A 14365-nucleotide genomic window follows, 5' to 3' on the forward strand; every position below is an offset into this window, starting at 1 on the left:
CTGCAGGATGTTGTTTGCTTTCCTAAGACAACGGGAACCGTACAGTTCTTCCAAAGATGGGAGAGGATGACCAATAATCCTTTGGGCTGTGGTTATGACCTTCTGGAGCACCTTCCTCTCCCTAGCTGTACAACTGGAGAACCAAGCACAAATACAGTATGTGAGAATGCTCTCTATGGAGCCTCGGTAGAAGGACACCAGCAGTCTCTCACTCAGATTGTTCTTCTTTAAAAGTCTGAGGAAATAAATTCTCTGCTGGGCCTTCTTCACCAGAGCAGTGGTATTTGCGCTCCAAGTCATGCCCTGATCGATAGTCACTCCCAAAAACCTGAATTCCGCCACCCTCTCCACCCGTTCCCCGTTAATATACAAGGGCTGAATGTCCGCCTTTTTTTTCCTGTAATCCACCACCAATTCCTTGGTCTTAGCCGTATTAAGAGCCAGATTGTTCTCTCCACACCAAACACAGAGCCGCTCCACCTCGTCCCGATAGGTGGACTCATCCCCTCCTGAAATGAGCCCCACCACCGTAGTGTCATCAGCAAACTTGATGATTTTGTTGCTAGAATAGATGGCTGTACAGTCATACGTATAGAGAGTATAGAGCAGGGGACTCAACACACAACCCTGTGGTGAGCCGGTGTTAAGGCTAAGGGCTGTGGACATATGTGACCCTACTCTAACCCTCTGAGAACGTTCTGACAAAAAATCCAAAACCCAGAGACAGGTGGAGTTGGAGAGTCCAATCGCCTCTAGCTTGGACACCAGTCTATGGGGGAGGATAGTGTTAAAAGCAGAGCTAAAATCCACAAACAGCAGCCTCACATAACTCCCCGGCTGCTCCAGATGGGACAGAGCAGCATGGAGAGTGGCATGGAGGTAGTTTCCAGGTGTATGTTACTTTTCTAAGCTAAGTCTGCCTTCTGGGATCCAATTGTGAACAGAATGTGAGTAAACTCTTTTTATACAGTGGTTCATTGGGTTACATACGCTTCGGGTTACATATACAGACTCCGCTACCAGAAATATTACCTCGGGTTAAGAACTTTGCTTCAGGATGAGAACAGAAATCATGCAGTGGTGGTGCGGCAGCAGCAGGAGGCCCCTGTAGCTAAAGTGGTGCTTCAGGTTAAGAACAGTTTCAGGTTAAGAACAGACCTCCAGAATGAATTAAGTTCTTAACGCGAGGTACCACTGTACTTTTATAGAAGACTGTGTTGTGTCTTATCTTTTATGAGGGAATAAGGGGGAAATACCAGAACAGGCTTTAGGGAGCCTGAGCAAATGCATCCGCTGTGAGTTTAAAAAGGGGAATGTTACTCTGCTAAATTGTGAACTTGTTAACACAAGTTGGAAAGGCTATAATCAAATAACATATCCTCTCCTGCATCCCTGAACATTCCCACAGCCCACACCCCAATCTCCGAGCACCAAGAGATTCCAGGGGTTGCTGTGCTTCCCGGAGCTTGGTTCCTTGGAATGAAGGTCAATAGAGACAATGGTTTTGTCTGGATACATGGTTTCATTTACACACCTACACAACCTCAGCTTAGGATGGAGGTGCTCAAAGCATTCACACCCCAAGTGAAAGAAGGTTCTTTTTATTGTATGTGGTGGTCTTGTAGTAAGGTTAAAGCTTATTAGGAAATGATATACAATGAAATGAAAAGGATGTTTAAAATAGCGTTTGTAAAAACAAACAAACCCAGAAGCCTTTCTCTTGGGAATTATAGGGATAGAACTACCTAAATTGTATATAAATTTATTCATGTATGCGACTACAGTGGCAAGAATGTTACTTGCCCAAACATGGAAAGAAGAAGAAGTCCCAGCAAAGGGGGAATGCATACAAAAATCTATGGAATATGCAGAAATTGCAAAACTTACCGGAAGAATAAGAAATCAAGATAACAAACTTTTTATAAAAGAATGGAAAGGGTTTACGGAATATTTACAAACAAACTGTAAACAGATAAGAACATTGGCAGGATTATTGTAATAACTTGCAGTTTTATAGGAGTATATATTTAAAGTAGACGAATAAATGAGCAGATTAAGTTACTTTGGATTTGCAGAAGATATTAAAAATAAATTTAAGGAACCTCAGAAAGAGGGGGAAGGAAGTCAAGTTTTAAAATGTCAAAATGACTGTAAAATCAGTGAAATGTATATATCTGGAAAGTATATATATATTTTTAAAGAGAGATCTTACTTCTCCATTTGGTTTCCAGGGAAGCCCCCAACTCACAGACTTGGGTCCAGCACAGAGCAAGACACATCTCTGTGTCTCCATCTTCCAATGCCGTCCAAAACTCAGACACACTTTTCTCTCATGCACAGCCCTGCTTGGCCTATTATTCTCCACCCTGGTATGATGCGGCATCCCAACATATATTGTTCATTGATGTGTATTGTGCTCTAGGAGGCTTCGTTTGATTGGAATCAAGTATACCCTTCTAGAGATAACGCAAAATAACATCGCTTCTGGCAAATGAGCCACAATAGCTGCGAGAGGCCCGTAAAAATTTGTGTCCCCAGCTTTCCAGACTCATCTGCTATACAAATCCAAAGGGGCACATTGGTTGCCAGAGGTGAAACATATTGGCATTATTTTGACCTCTCCTACCCCACTATGTGCAACCTCCAACAAGGAACCCTTCGTTTTTAAGCAGTGAAACAGCTGGACTGCAGCCCTCTTGCAGATTCCTTCACTCACAATGAGATCCCTTAGAAGATGTGGTTCTCCTCTGCCTTTAAACTGGGAGACCCCAAGTTTAAAAACAACAACTATTCTTTGGGTCTCTTGATGCATTTATTTATTTATTTATTTATTTATTTATTTATTTATTTATTTATTTTTATTATTACCCCACCCACTGGCTGGGTTTCCCCAGCCACTCTGGGCAGCTTCCAACAAAAGATTAAAAATACATTAAAACATCAGTCACTGAAAACTTCCCTAAACAGGGCTGCCTTCAGATGTCTTCTAAACGTCAGATAGTTGTTTATTTCTTTGACATCTGTTGGGAGGGCATCTTCATATTTCTGGAAGTGAAGTATTAGGCCTGACCTGGACTATGTGGCTGCCCGGTGTATAAAGTGCTCTCCCTCTCCTTCAACACACAGACACACACTCCATGGACCGCAGTTGCTCTTTGCTCCTGGAAAAAAGAAACCAGAGTTCTAGCTGCAAGATGATTTGTTCAAGCAGAAGCACATGTGCATTTGGCGTGATCTGCAAGGAAGTTAGTCCCTATGAGAGATGCACTGGGGGCAAAATTGCTCCGCTTTTTCTCATCCCTACAGTGGAGAATTTTGAAATCATAGGCATGCAATAGATCAGGGGTGGCCAACTCCCAAGAGTCTGTGATCTACTCACAGAGTTAAAAACTGGCAGTGATCTACCCCCCCCTTTTTGGGGGGTTCAGGTCATAGTGGTTGAGCTTTTTTTAGGGGAGCCTAAGATGTTGAGCGTCTTTGAGGGGGAGCCAGTGATCTACCACAGAGGTCCGGTGATCTGCCAGAAGATCTCGATCTACCTGTTGGACATGCCTGCAATAGCTGAATTATACAAGGCTGATCCACAAATAAAAGCTCCTGTTATATGCTAAGCATGATGTGTGTGTGTGTGTGTGTGTGAAATTCCCTAAAGCAAGCAAACCATTTGCTGTTCTGGTTATCTTCTTTTAAGACATGCATATGACATACCCCCCCCCCTCATTTTGAGTCAGGCCACGTTGATGACTTCACACCTGTGGTTTGCGACCGACGCTGAGACGTTTCCATGACACTCGAGTAGTTTTCGCAAGGTGTCGCGTGTACCTTAAGTGGCACTCAAATCAGAGGCTATAGAATATAGAATATTGTCAGAGAGTAAATGTGCTGAAATTGAAATGTGTTAGGAGCCTTTTGAATATCTTCTTGCAGCCTTGCTTGAAGTGAAGACAGCTTCCTTTCACCCAAGGAAGGAAGGAAGGAAGGAAGGAAGGAAGGAAGGAAGGAAGGAAGGAAGGAAGGAAACTTGCACTACAAGGGATCCAACTGGATTAAGAATAGCTATAGAAATAATAACACTAACAATCAGTTTAGTCACGTGAATGTAACACCAGAAATGTTACAGCAGCAGAGGGCCCAACAAATCTGGATCCTTATCAATAAAGGAAAATTAAAATTAAAAACATGTTTCCTCAAACCAATCTTTCTTCGCTTCACCTCTCACCACTTGTCTGTGTTAAGATATTCAGGCAAAGCTATCAGTTATCTATGCCTTGGGGCGGGGTTGTTATTGGTCATTATTGTTTGACAAACGACAAGTGTGTTTTTATACAAAACATCCAACAGACAGAACATCTATCTAAAAAAAAAACCCAGCCCACCTGCCCCCTGAAATATAGACCCTTACTCCTGGTACAGTAGAAAAAAATATTAAAAACAATTTTAAAATATCATAGCCCATCAGAATTTCCAGGCTTGTCAAAAGCTTTCTAGAATCATCAACAGTATTAAAATCCTACTCCAGCCTCCTCTCTCCCAATTAACCTCCATCTCCAAGGCTAAGTGATGGGAGGGAGTGCAGAGGAGAAATCACCAGGGGCTTCCCCTAAGTGTCAGGTTTGGTCCCTGAAATCTCAGGTCCTGGGATGCTCCTGACCTGGCAACCCTAGCAGTGGTGGATATTTTTGGAGGGCTTTTGGGATGAAAATGTGGCAACACACCTGCCAAGATGCGCCCTCGTGTTTGCTGGTGAGGCTGAGATAAATCACCAGCCCTAGTTCATATAGAAGCAGAGTAACCTTTCCTGATAAAATTCATGTGCACCTTCTGTTGATGCATTTTTACCAACAGGGTACAGAACTTCCCTAATTATTCTGTTCGTTGACCTGTCCATCCCCTTCTTCTCACCATCGTTTTCTAGGGAATAGAATCAGAAATGGATGATCTCAGTATGGACACCCTGAAGGATGAAGTGGATGCCCTCTGGGAGAATGTCGAGTGCAATCGCCACATGTTGACCCGCTACATCAACCCAGCCAAGCTGACCCCTTACTTGCGCCAGTGTAAAGTCATTGATGAACAAGATGAGGACGAAGTGCTCAACTCGCCAATGCTGCTCTCCAAAATCAACCGAGCAGGTACAGCCAGGTGCCCACAGCTACACTGATTCGGACGTTACAATGGCACCAGTCTTCTGTCAGAACATTTGTACCAAATTCAGGGTTCCTGGTAGGGTTACAGCAAGTGAAAAGCTGACCCTGGGTACATTGGGAGAGACATTTAGTGTTTTGGGAACTTTAAATTGCATGTTGGGGAAAGGTTTGCCATATTCCTAAACCAGGACACACCAAAAGCTGTTGAGCTTTTTCTGGACAAATCCCAGAGCTGTTGAGCTATTTTTTACAAAGACACAAAAACCCCCCGCAATTTTTCAATTGACTTGCCTAAGATCCAGAACAAGCACTGCCTTTTCAACGCCAATTTCGTCTTTGAAATCCAGACATATAGCAGCCCTAGGAAAGGTGCTTTAGCTATAGAAGGAGACACAGGGAGACCTAGGAGACTTCTAAGAGACCTCTAAGAGACCTAGGAAAGGTGCTTTAGATATAGAAGGAGATACAGGGAGACCTAGGAGACCTCTAAGAGACCTCTAAGAGACCTAGGAAAGGTGCTTTAGATATAGGAGATACAGGGAGACCTAGGAGACCTCTAAGAGACCTAGGAAAGGTGCTTTAGATATAGAAGGAGATGCAGATAGCCATTTTAAATTTTCTGTGCCACTTTTGTACACCCTCTTCAAATTATATTGGAAAGTTAATGAAACAAGAGTTCTCCTCCCTCTTCTCATCCAGATGTCCTGTCTTGGTCTCCCTCTAGGTCGGCTGCTGGACATCCTCCACACGAAAGGAGAGAGGGGCTATGTGGTTTTCCTAGAAAGCCTAGAATTTTACTACCCAGAACTGTACAAACTGGTGACGGGGAAGGAGCCGACACGGCGATTTTCCACCATTGTTGGTAAGTTAGATCTAGCCTCACCAGGGCTCAGTGGGGGAAGCAGAATCATTGCAAGGAAAATCATGAATAAAAAGGTCTGCATGAGCTTTCCCAGTTCTTACGCAGAGCACCAATGGGGCCAAGACTGGCAAAGTGGGGAGGAGGATCAGAGCAGCAGGACAATCAGGTGGGGAAGCTGTGTGGTTGGTAGTCCCTCCAGATGTTTCTCAACTACAACTCCCATCATCCTTGACCATTGGCCAGGCTGGCTAGGGCTGAAGGGAGTTGGAGTCCAGTGACATCTAACCCTGCCTTTCTGAATCCATCCAAGGGTCCTTCTCTCACCAAGCATCCTGCACCCCCCAGTCTGGGGTCATGGGGCTTTGATTCTCCAAATAAACCCAAGGTTATCTGAGTGTTGGGTGATGGCCACCAACTTGGATGGCTTTAGAAGAGGACTAGACAAATTCATGCAGGTGAGGGCTACCAATAGCTGCTAACCATGGTGGCAATGTTCTGCCTCCATTGTCGCAGGCAGTAATGCTTCTGAACACCAGTTGCTCGAAACCTCTTGTGCTCAGATCCTGTTTGTGGGTTTCCCATAGGCATCTGGATGGCCACTGTGAGTACAGGATGCTAGACTAGGTGGGTCACTGGCCTGATCCAGCAGGCTCCTCTTAGATTCTTCAGTTTTGTTTGGACCAACGGACCCTGGTTCTCTCTTTGTCACCTCGATCCATGCTCTACTGCTCACTTGCAGCAATGTAACCCTGTCAAGCCACATAGCCCTGGTACCCTGTGTCCGTCTCCTTTCCATTTCAGTAGAAGAGGGTCATGAAGGCCTCACCCATTTCCTGATGAATGAGATCATTAAGCTGCAGCAGCAGGTCAAGACCAAGGATGCTCAGCGCTGCGAGCTCCTGGCCAAATCCCGCCAGCTGGAGGATGAGCGGAAGCAGCTGAAGCTCAACCTGAAGGAGCTGCTGACCTTCCAGGAGAGGTACAACAAGATGAAAGAGGAAAGGAACAACTACAACGACGAGCTCGTCAAGGTGAAGGACGAAAACTACAACCTGGCCATGAGGTATGCCCAGCTGAGCGAAGAGAAGAACATGGCGGTGATGAGAAGCCGGGACCTCCAGCTCGAGGTGAGAGGCATTTCGGGAAGAGAAGAGGGGCTGTTTTGACTCCACATCTGACTGCAAATATCTTCTTTGCCCATTTGTCAAAGACAGAAATGGAGAACCTACAGCCCTCCAGATGTTGTTGGACTCCAACTCCCATCAGCCCCATCCAGCATAGCCAGCAATGATGGGAACTGGAGTCCAACCAAATCTGCCCTTATACTGGTTTATGAATCATTCCGTAAGGCTTCGGGGAACCAGATCCCTCCTATGGTGGCAGCCCAGAATCAGAGAAATTATAAATGTTCTTACCAAGCAATATATTCAATAATTCACAGAGAATGACGAAGGAAAGCAGGCTTCCCTAATAATGGCGTTGCTCCAAGTAAAGTCCCTCCCCCCATCTCTCTTATCCTACATCATCCCTGGGCTTTCTGTCTCTGAGATTTCTGTTTGGCTACTCTCACTGTACATCTAGTCCTGGGGGAGCCACCCCCCCCCAAATGCTCTCCAAAGACGCTGGGTCTCTCAGCTGTCTTTCCCCCAGTGTTTCTGCTTCCTCTTCCAATATTTCCCAGCTTTCCCCCTCTACATTCTCTGAACTATGTCCTTCTGCAAACCACTGTTCTAAATCTATACTGTCTTCCTGTTCTCAGGAAGGTTCAGGAGAAAGGGGCAGCCCTCACCATTCCTCCTCGGTCCGGCCCTGACACATTCTCTCCCAAAGGACCCACGGGAACTCTAGTTCTGTTAGAAAACATGGTGATCTCCAACTGAGAAGTACCAGCACTCTCACAAAACTATAGTTCCCAGGATTCTTTTGCGGGAAACGACAACAGTTAAAATGGTATAAAACGAAGACACATTCAGGGTTTTAATAAACCCGAAGTCCAAAAACTGAATGAATCTGATGTCTTTAGGCAGGGCTTGTCATCAGTCACAATGTTCTGCCTTTTGAAACATAGGCTGTGCACACCATTCATCAGTGTGGAGTCTAGTTTTAGGGGACAAGCGTTTATTTGATGTTTCTTTGCTTATTTCCCTCCTTCTCACACACGTTCGCTCTACACTGGTAGATTGACCAGCTGAAGCACTGGCTGAACAAAGTGGAAGAGGAATGTAAGCTCGAGAGAAACCAGTCCCTGAAGCTCAAGAATGACATTGAAAACCGGCCAAAGAGGGAACAAGTCCTGGAACTGGAGCGAGAAAATGAGATGTTGAAGACCAAGATCCAGGAGCTACAGTCCATAATTCAGGTGAGCAAGGATTAATTTGTGGCTCATGGCTGGTTGTTGTTGTTGTTGTTTAGTCGTTTAGTTGAGTTTTTGTGACCCCATGAACTAGAGCACGCCAGGCACTCCTGTCTTCCGCTGCCTCCCGCAGTTTGGTCAAACTCATGCTGGTAGCTTCGAGAACACTGTCCCACCATCTAGTCCTCTGTCGTCCCCTTCTCCTTGTGCCCTCCATCTTTCCCAACATCAGGGTCTTTTCCAGGGAGTCTTCTCTTCTCATGAGGTGGCCAAAGTCTTGGAGCCTCAGCTTCAGGATCTGTCCTTCTAGTGCAGTGTTTCCCAACCTTGTGCCTCCAGCTGTTTTTGGAGTACAATTCCCATCATCCCTTGCCACTGGTCTTGCTAGTCAGGGATGATGGGAGTTGTAGTTCAAAAACAGCTGGAGGCACAAGGTTGGGAAACACTGTTCTAGTGAGCACTCAGGGCTAATTTTCTTCAGAATGGATAGGTTTGATCTTCTTGCAGTCCATGGGACTCTCAAGAGTCTCCTCCAGCACCAGAATTCAAAAGCATCAATTCTTCTGTGATCAGCCTTCTTTATGGTCCAGCTTTCACTTCCATACATCACTACTGGGAAAACCATAGCTTTTACTATACGGACCTTTGTTGGCAAAGTGATGTCTCTACTTTTTAAGATGCTGTCTAGGTATACCGCCCTTCATCTGAAGATCACAGGGTGGTTTACATAATAAAAATACATAATGAAAACACAAAAGACCTATCATAACAACAGCAACGGCCAACAGCCCCCTTCCACACACACATTTAAAAAGCAATAGATTGTTTAACCAGCCCAAGGAGTGGTTCAGCCCAGACACTGAGCTCCACCTCTGAGGGTCTGCTGGCGGTTCCCTCACTGTGAAAGGTGAAGCCACAGGGAACCAGGCAGAGGGCCTCCTTTGCAGTGGCACCCATCCTGTGGAACACCCCTCCACCCCGTCAGATGCCAAGGAGGTAAAGAACTACACAACTTTTAGAAGACACCTGAAGGCAGCCCTGTACTGGGAAGTTGTTTGACCTTTTCTTGTGTTGGAAGTCACCCAAAGTGGCTGGGACAACCCAGCCAAATGGGCGGGGTACAAAGAATAAAATTGTTATTATTATTTATTAAACCGTAAAATAAAATTTAAAAAATAAAGCAAAACGTAGATTTACTGCAACACATTGCCAGATTCAATTTGTTCACATTATTTCAATCTACATTAGTATGAATCCCTTGGTTCTGGCTGGGGATAAGCGAGTAATAAGCAGAGAAGAGCAAAATGGGGAAAGAATTTTCGTTGGAGTGTAAGAAACTCTTTAACAAGGTTCTGATTTTTCCCGTGATGACATCAATGGCTTTTTTTTTTTTTTGGAAATATCAAATGTCAGATTCTTTTTTTTCTTTTTAAATGTTCTTCTTCGGTGTAGCTGCTTTGGTCGTGCCCTAAGCATGCGCATAGCCTGCCTCTCGGGTAACCCAGCAACCCTCTGGCTCATTCGTTTTCGGCGCATTCCACCTTCCATCTGAGACGACCCTCCCCATATTCCCTTCTGCCATCTTCCCGGGAGATGCCTTGCAACTAATAATTTGGAAGAGTGAGAGCGTTAATCAGTTAATCAGCATGACTAACTTGAGCTTAATCACAAGCTGGAAACAAAGCAGTGAAGAAATAAAGTTGTAATTAATTGGAGCCAGACAGATTGGCTCACCCAGGAGTGCAGTAGAGAAACAACTACAGAGATATGCACGTCCCCCTTGAACTCAGCGGGACTTAATTTTGGGGAAAAAGAAGTGCGTAGGATGAAGAGTTCTGTGGGGTTTGGATCTGAGATCTCATAGCAGAGCAGTGGATGGCTGTGTCAGGGGCTTTAAAAAAGCGAACGCTTTTTATTCTTTGCTTGTCACGTATCTGTACCTTTCAACTCCTAGTTTATGAGATTATTTTTGGACACCTGAAGGGAGAGGGGGGAAGAGTCGCGAAGTGAACATTTGTTCTAGTCAGCAGCAGGGAGGATGACTTCAGGGACTGTTCACAGTGTAATTTTCCGGAAACGTGGAGGAGAGGGCTATTGATGGCGACTAGCCATGATTTCTATGCTCTGCCCCCAGTCAGAGGCAGCGATGCCTATGAATCCCAGTTGCTGGAAACTGAAGGAGTGGAGAGTTGCTCTTGTCCTCAAATCCTTCTTGCAGGTTTCCCTTAATGGGCATCTGGTTGGGCCACGGTGAGAGCAGGACGCTGGACTAGATGGGTCACTGGCCTGATCCAGTGTAATGGTTATATGGGGTTGCTCGTGCGTAAGTTGCCGCCACTCCTGGCTAGGTTGCCTGGTTAAACCTTTTCCTGGCTGGACAGCCCTTCACTTCATGGCTGTTTCACTCGCTAGCAGAATCCGTCAGTGGGCGTTTCTTGAACTTCTTCCAGCAAAGAAGTTCTTTGACGCCAAGTCTACACCTACTTTCCCTGCGCGGAAGCCTTCTGTGCAGGGTGGGTGTGGGTAGCGGAGGACCTGTGCTCTCCCCGCTGGTCTCCAGCGAGGAGTCCTGGAGCCCCCTCGCCGATTCCCCCATCTGCCCCCCTTTATCCCTGGTGTTACGCTGATTTCCTTCCCCAGCCGATGAGCTCCCTCTCTCCCTGCTGGGCCCTTCTCCAGCATCGCTTGGGAGCCTTGCCTCCACCTCTGGCTCCGATGTCAGTTCCCTGACATCCAGCAACCTCTTCTCAAATGGCTCTGCACAATTTAAGAACCTCTCTGCTTGTGCTTTCAAGCCCTGCTCTGTGGGACAAAGGATACCTTTTTTGTTTGTTGACATTTTATTAATTTTCCAAAAATAACAAAAATAAAAGCAAGAACAATACAAAATCAAAAACCATGGTTTTTTTGGTCAACTTCCCTCCCCTCCCCCTCTTGGTTCCATTATATTGAACTTATTCATGCACGTCCATAAAAACTTATACAGTCATACCTCGGGTTACAGCCGCTTCAGGTTGCGGTTTTTCAGGTTACGCACCCGCCGAAACCTGGAAGTACCGGAACGGGTTACTTCCAGGTTTCAGCAGTCATCCATGCACAGGAGCTCTAAATGGTGCTTTTCGCATGCGCAGAAGCACTGAATCACAACCCACGCGTGAGCAGACGCACAGATGTGGGTTGCAAACGCTGCGGGTTGCAAACATGCATCCCACACGGTTCACATTCGCAACCCGAGCATCCACTTTATTTTTAACAATCCAGTTTTAAAACCTAACGGACAAAGGACACATTTGAGGGCTTATCCGCATACTGCCTCCAGGAAAGAAATAATGTAGCCCTCCTGCCCGGTGGCCATTTTAAATCAATCTAATAAATGAATGCACATCCCACAACCTTCTGCGTAAATACCCTTAGAGTAGCTAACCAAATTTGACCGTGTGAGGAATGACGCATCGTCGTCACGTGTCATTGTTCCGAAGAGCATTCTTGGGGGGGAAATGGCACATTTCCTTCTGTGGGGTGGACACAGTTTGTCCTCCAGAAGCCCCTTATGGGTGATGCTAGCCTACTTTTGGAAAGGCCACACAGAGGGGAGCTGCTGTCACTGCAAAACATGGGTGGTGGCAACCCAGAAAGGTGAAGCGGCAAGTACAGTAACTGAACCCATCTTTTGCCCCCTCCAAAAACCCTTTTTTGAAAAGTCAGAGTTTTCTGCCCATCTCTGTTTATTGATTGACCTTGGATAAAGAACTATATGACAAATAAGACTGATGGTACAAATTGCTGTAAGAATCTATTGGAGAATATATAAAGAACAGAGAAGTGGTAGGTACATTCACTATCAGAATAAAATCATACGACGGGAATTGACAGGAAGCCCAAAGCTTTTATGATATTTTTTGTTAATAATTTTGGTTAATGCTCTTTGTTAATAATCGCATAAAAAGCAGCATAAATACAGCTGAATACAGCCGAAGCTTAAGGTTTATAAATATGTAAGAAAAGATAAGTATATGTTTTTGTTTTTCTCTTTTTTATGTATATGATTGAAATTTTAATTTATTTTATGAGATGTTTTTTATATATATAATGAATTGCAAGATTATTAATAAAGATGGGGAAGGGAGAAAGAAAGAAAGAAAAGTCGAAGCTTTCTGCCCGTCTCTGTTTATCACACTAAGGGTGACCACTGGACGTAGCCTAACGCTTTAGAGCCATAGTCCAGTGGGAGAGCATCTGCTGTGACCCCAAGAGGTCCCAGCTGCAACCCCCCAGGTAGAGCTGGGAGAGACCTGCTGCCTGAAACCCTGGAGAGTTTCTGCCAGTCAGTGCGGACCATACTGAGCTAGATGGAGCAAGGATCTGAACTCAGGAGAATGCACCTGCCTGTGTCTCTTCAATTATAGACTCCTGCAGGCTTTTCTCCACCTCCTCTGTGATTATATGTACCCTGCAATCACCTGTCCTGGCGTCTGAAGATGGATGTGTTGGTAAACAGCCTGTAAAATTTTCTTCTTAAGAAAGCAAAAAATCTCATAATGCTTAATAGCAGGTTTAATCTCGCAGCAGCAGCAGCTGCTCCTCTGCCTGCCACGCTGAGATTTTACTTCTAGCCTGAAGAGCGTGTTGAAATCTGAAGAAAAGGAGCGCATGGGTGCATGCTCTCAGCAAGCTTTTTAAAAACCCATTCCTCCCAGAGGCAAAGATGTGACAGGGCTGGCAGGGACAGGTACCTGGGCTGAGTGGAGCTTATGCTTTCCGAACATGGAGCATGATGTGCATCTCTCGCTGGGATTGCATGTGCACAGAGACCCCCTGGGAAAGGGGGTGGAGGGTTGGAGAATGCAGGAATGCTTAGGATGGCGCATTTGCGCCACTTGTGTCATGCACATTCATTAAAGGGGGCTGGGAGAGCTTTGGCAGAAGCCACTGGGATCCGTGCTAAAAGGACTGTGATCATGGCAGTGCGTGTTTCTAGATGCCCTCCAGATAGGATGCAGGCTAAAATATATCAAAGGCTATGTTATAAAATATAGCACAGAAAAGCAATATTTACTTTGCCCTGTGAGATTGGCCCAGGGTTTCTTTGTTTGTTTTCCTGAAGATGCCTGCAATCTAAGGAAAGACCTGCTTTTCTTTTTCTCCCTGTGATCCATGTCTCTTCTTTCCTTTTCCCTGTTCCTTCCACCCACCACTGGCCTCTATCTACGCCTTTTGCACAAATGTCTTTCAGGCTGGGAAACCCAGCTTGCCGGATTCAGACAAAGCCATTTTGGATATTCTAGAACATGACCGCAAAGAGGCCCTGGAGGATCGCCAGGAGTTGGTCAACAAGATCTTTAACCTTCAGGAAGAGATCCGCCATGCGGAGGACCTCCGAGATAAGGTGAGGGGGGGAGCAAGAGGCGCTAAGAATGGAAGCAGGAAGCTTAATCTAGATCTAGTGGTTTGGGATAGGAGGTGTGGCGCATCCAGCAAAGTGCCCAATGGCATTCTTAGAGCCAGGGCAAGATTTCCATTCCTGTGTACCCCCTTCGCATCAAAACCAGAACTGTAGGTCAGCTGAAAAGAATTTTCATTGCCCTCGCTTGGCAACTCTTTTGCACAAAGCCAGCCGCCATGTGCTGTTCCTCCTCACTAGCACTGTTCGTGAAATAATGTGTTTTACTGTGTTAGGCTGCAGGCAAAGGATTGACAGCCTGGCTTTCTGTCCTCACTAAACCCCTGAGCATAACATCATCGGGCTAGTTGCCTGCCATCTTTAGTAAGGGTAAAGGGACCCCTGACCATTAGGTCCAGTCGCGGATAACTCTGGGGTTGCGGTGCTCATCTCACTTTATTGGCCGAGGGAGCCGGCGTACAGCTTCCGGGTCATGTGGCAGCAGGACTAAGCCGCTTCTGGAGAACCAGAGCAGCGCACGGAAATGCCGTTTACCTTCCTGTCAGAACGGTATCTATTTATCTACTTGCACTTTGATGTGCTTTCGAACTGCTAGGTTGGCC

The 14365-nt window shown here is 45.7% G+C and overlaps 1 protein-coding gene across 4 annotated transcripts in view; it reads left to right on the forward strand.

Annotated features, from left to right (window-relative positions):
- The window catches only part of CARD11 (caspase recruitment domain family member 11), a 313312-nt gene that overhangs the window by 38398 nt on the left and 260549 nt on the right, over positions 1-14365 (forward strand). For 3 of the 4 annotated variants that reach the window (XM_081889080.1, XM_081889078.1, XM_081889079.1), the window contains exons 2-6: positions 4916-5132; positions 5872-6009; positions 6811-7136; positions 8189-8368; positions 13596-13748. In XM_081889080.1, the coding sequence (XP_081745206.1) occupies positions 4931-5132; positions 5872-6009; positions 6811-7136; positions 8189-8368; positions 13596-13748 (999 nt within the window). In that variant the 5' untranslated portion in view covers positions 4916-4930. The remainder of the gene's footprint in view (positions 1-4915; positions 5133-5871; positions 6010-6810; positions 7137-8188; positions 8369-13595; positions 13749-14365) is intronic. The other variant, XM_081889081.1, reaches the window with a different exon arrangement.

This window comes from Podarcis melisellensis, assembly GCF_964234715.1.
Source record: "Podarcis melisellensis genome assembly, chromosome: 14".
Classification (NCBI taxonomy): domain Eukaryota; kingdom Metazoa; phylum Chordata; class Lepidosauria; order Squamata; family Lacertidae; genus Podarcis; species Podarcis melisellensis.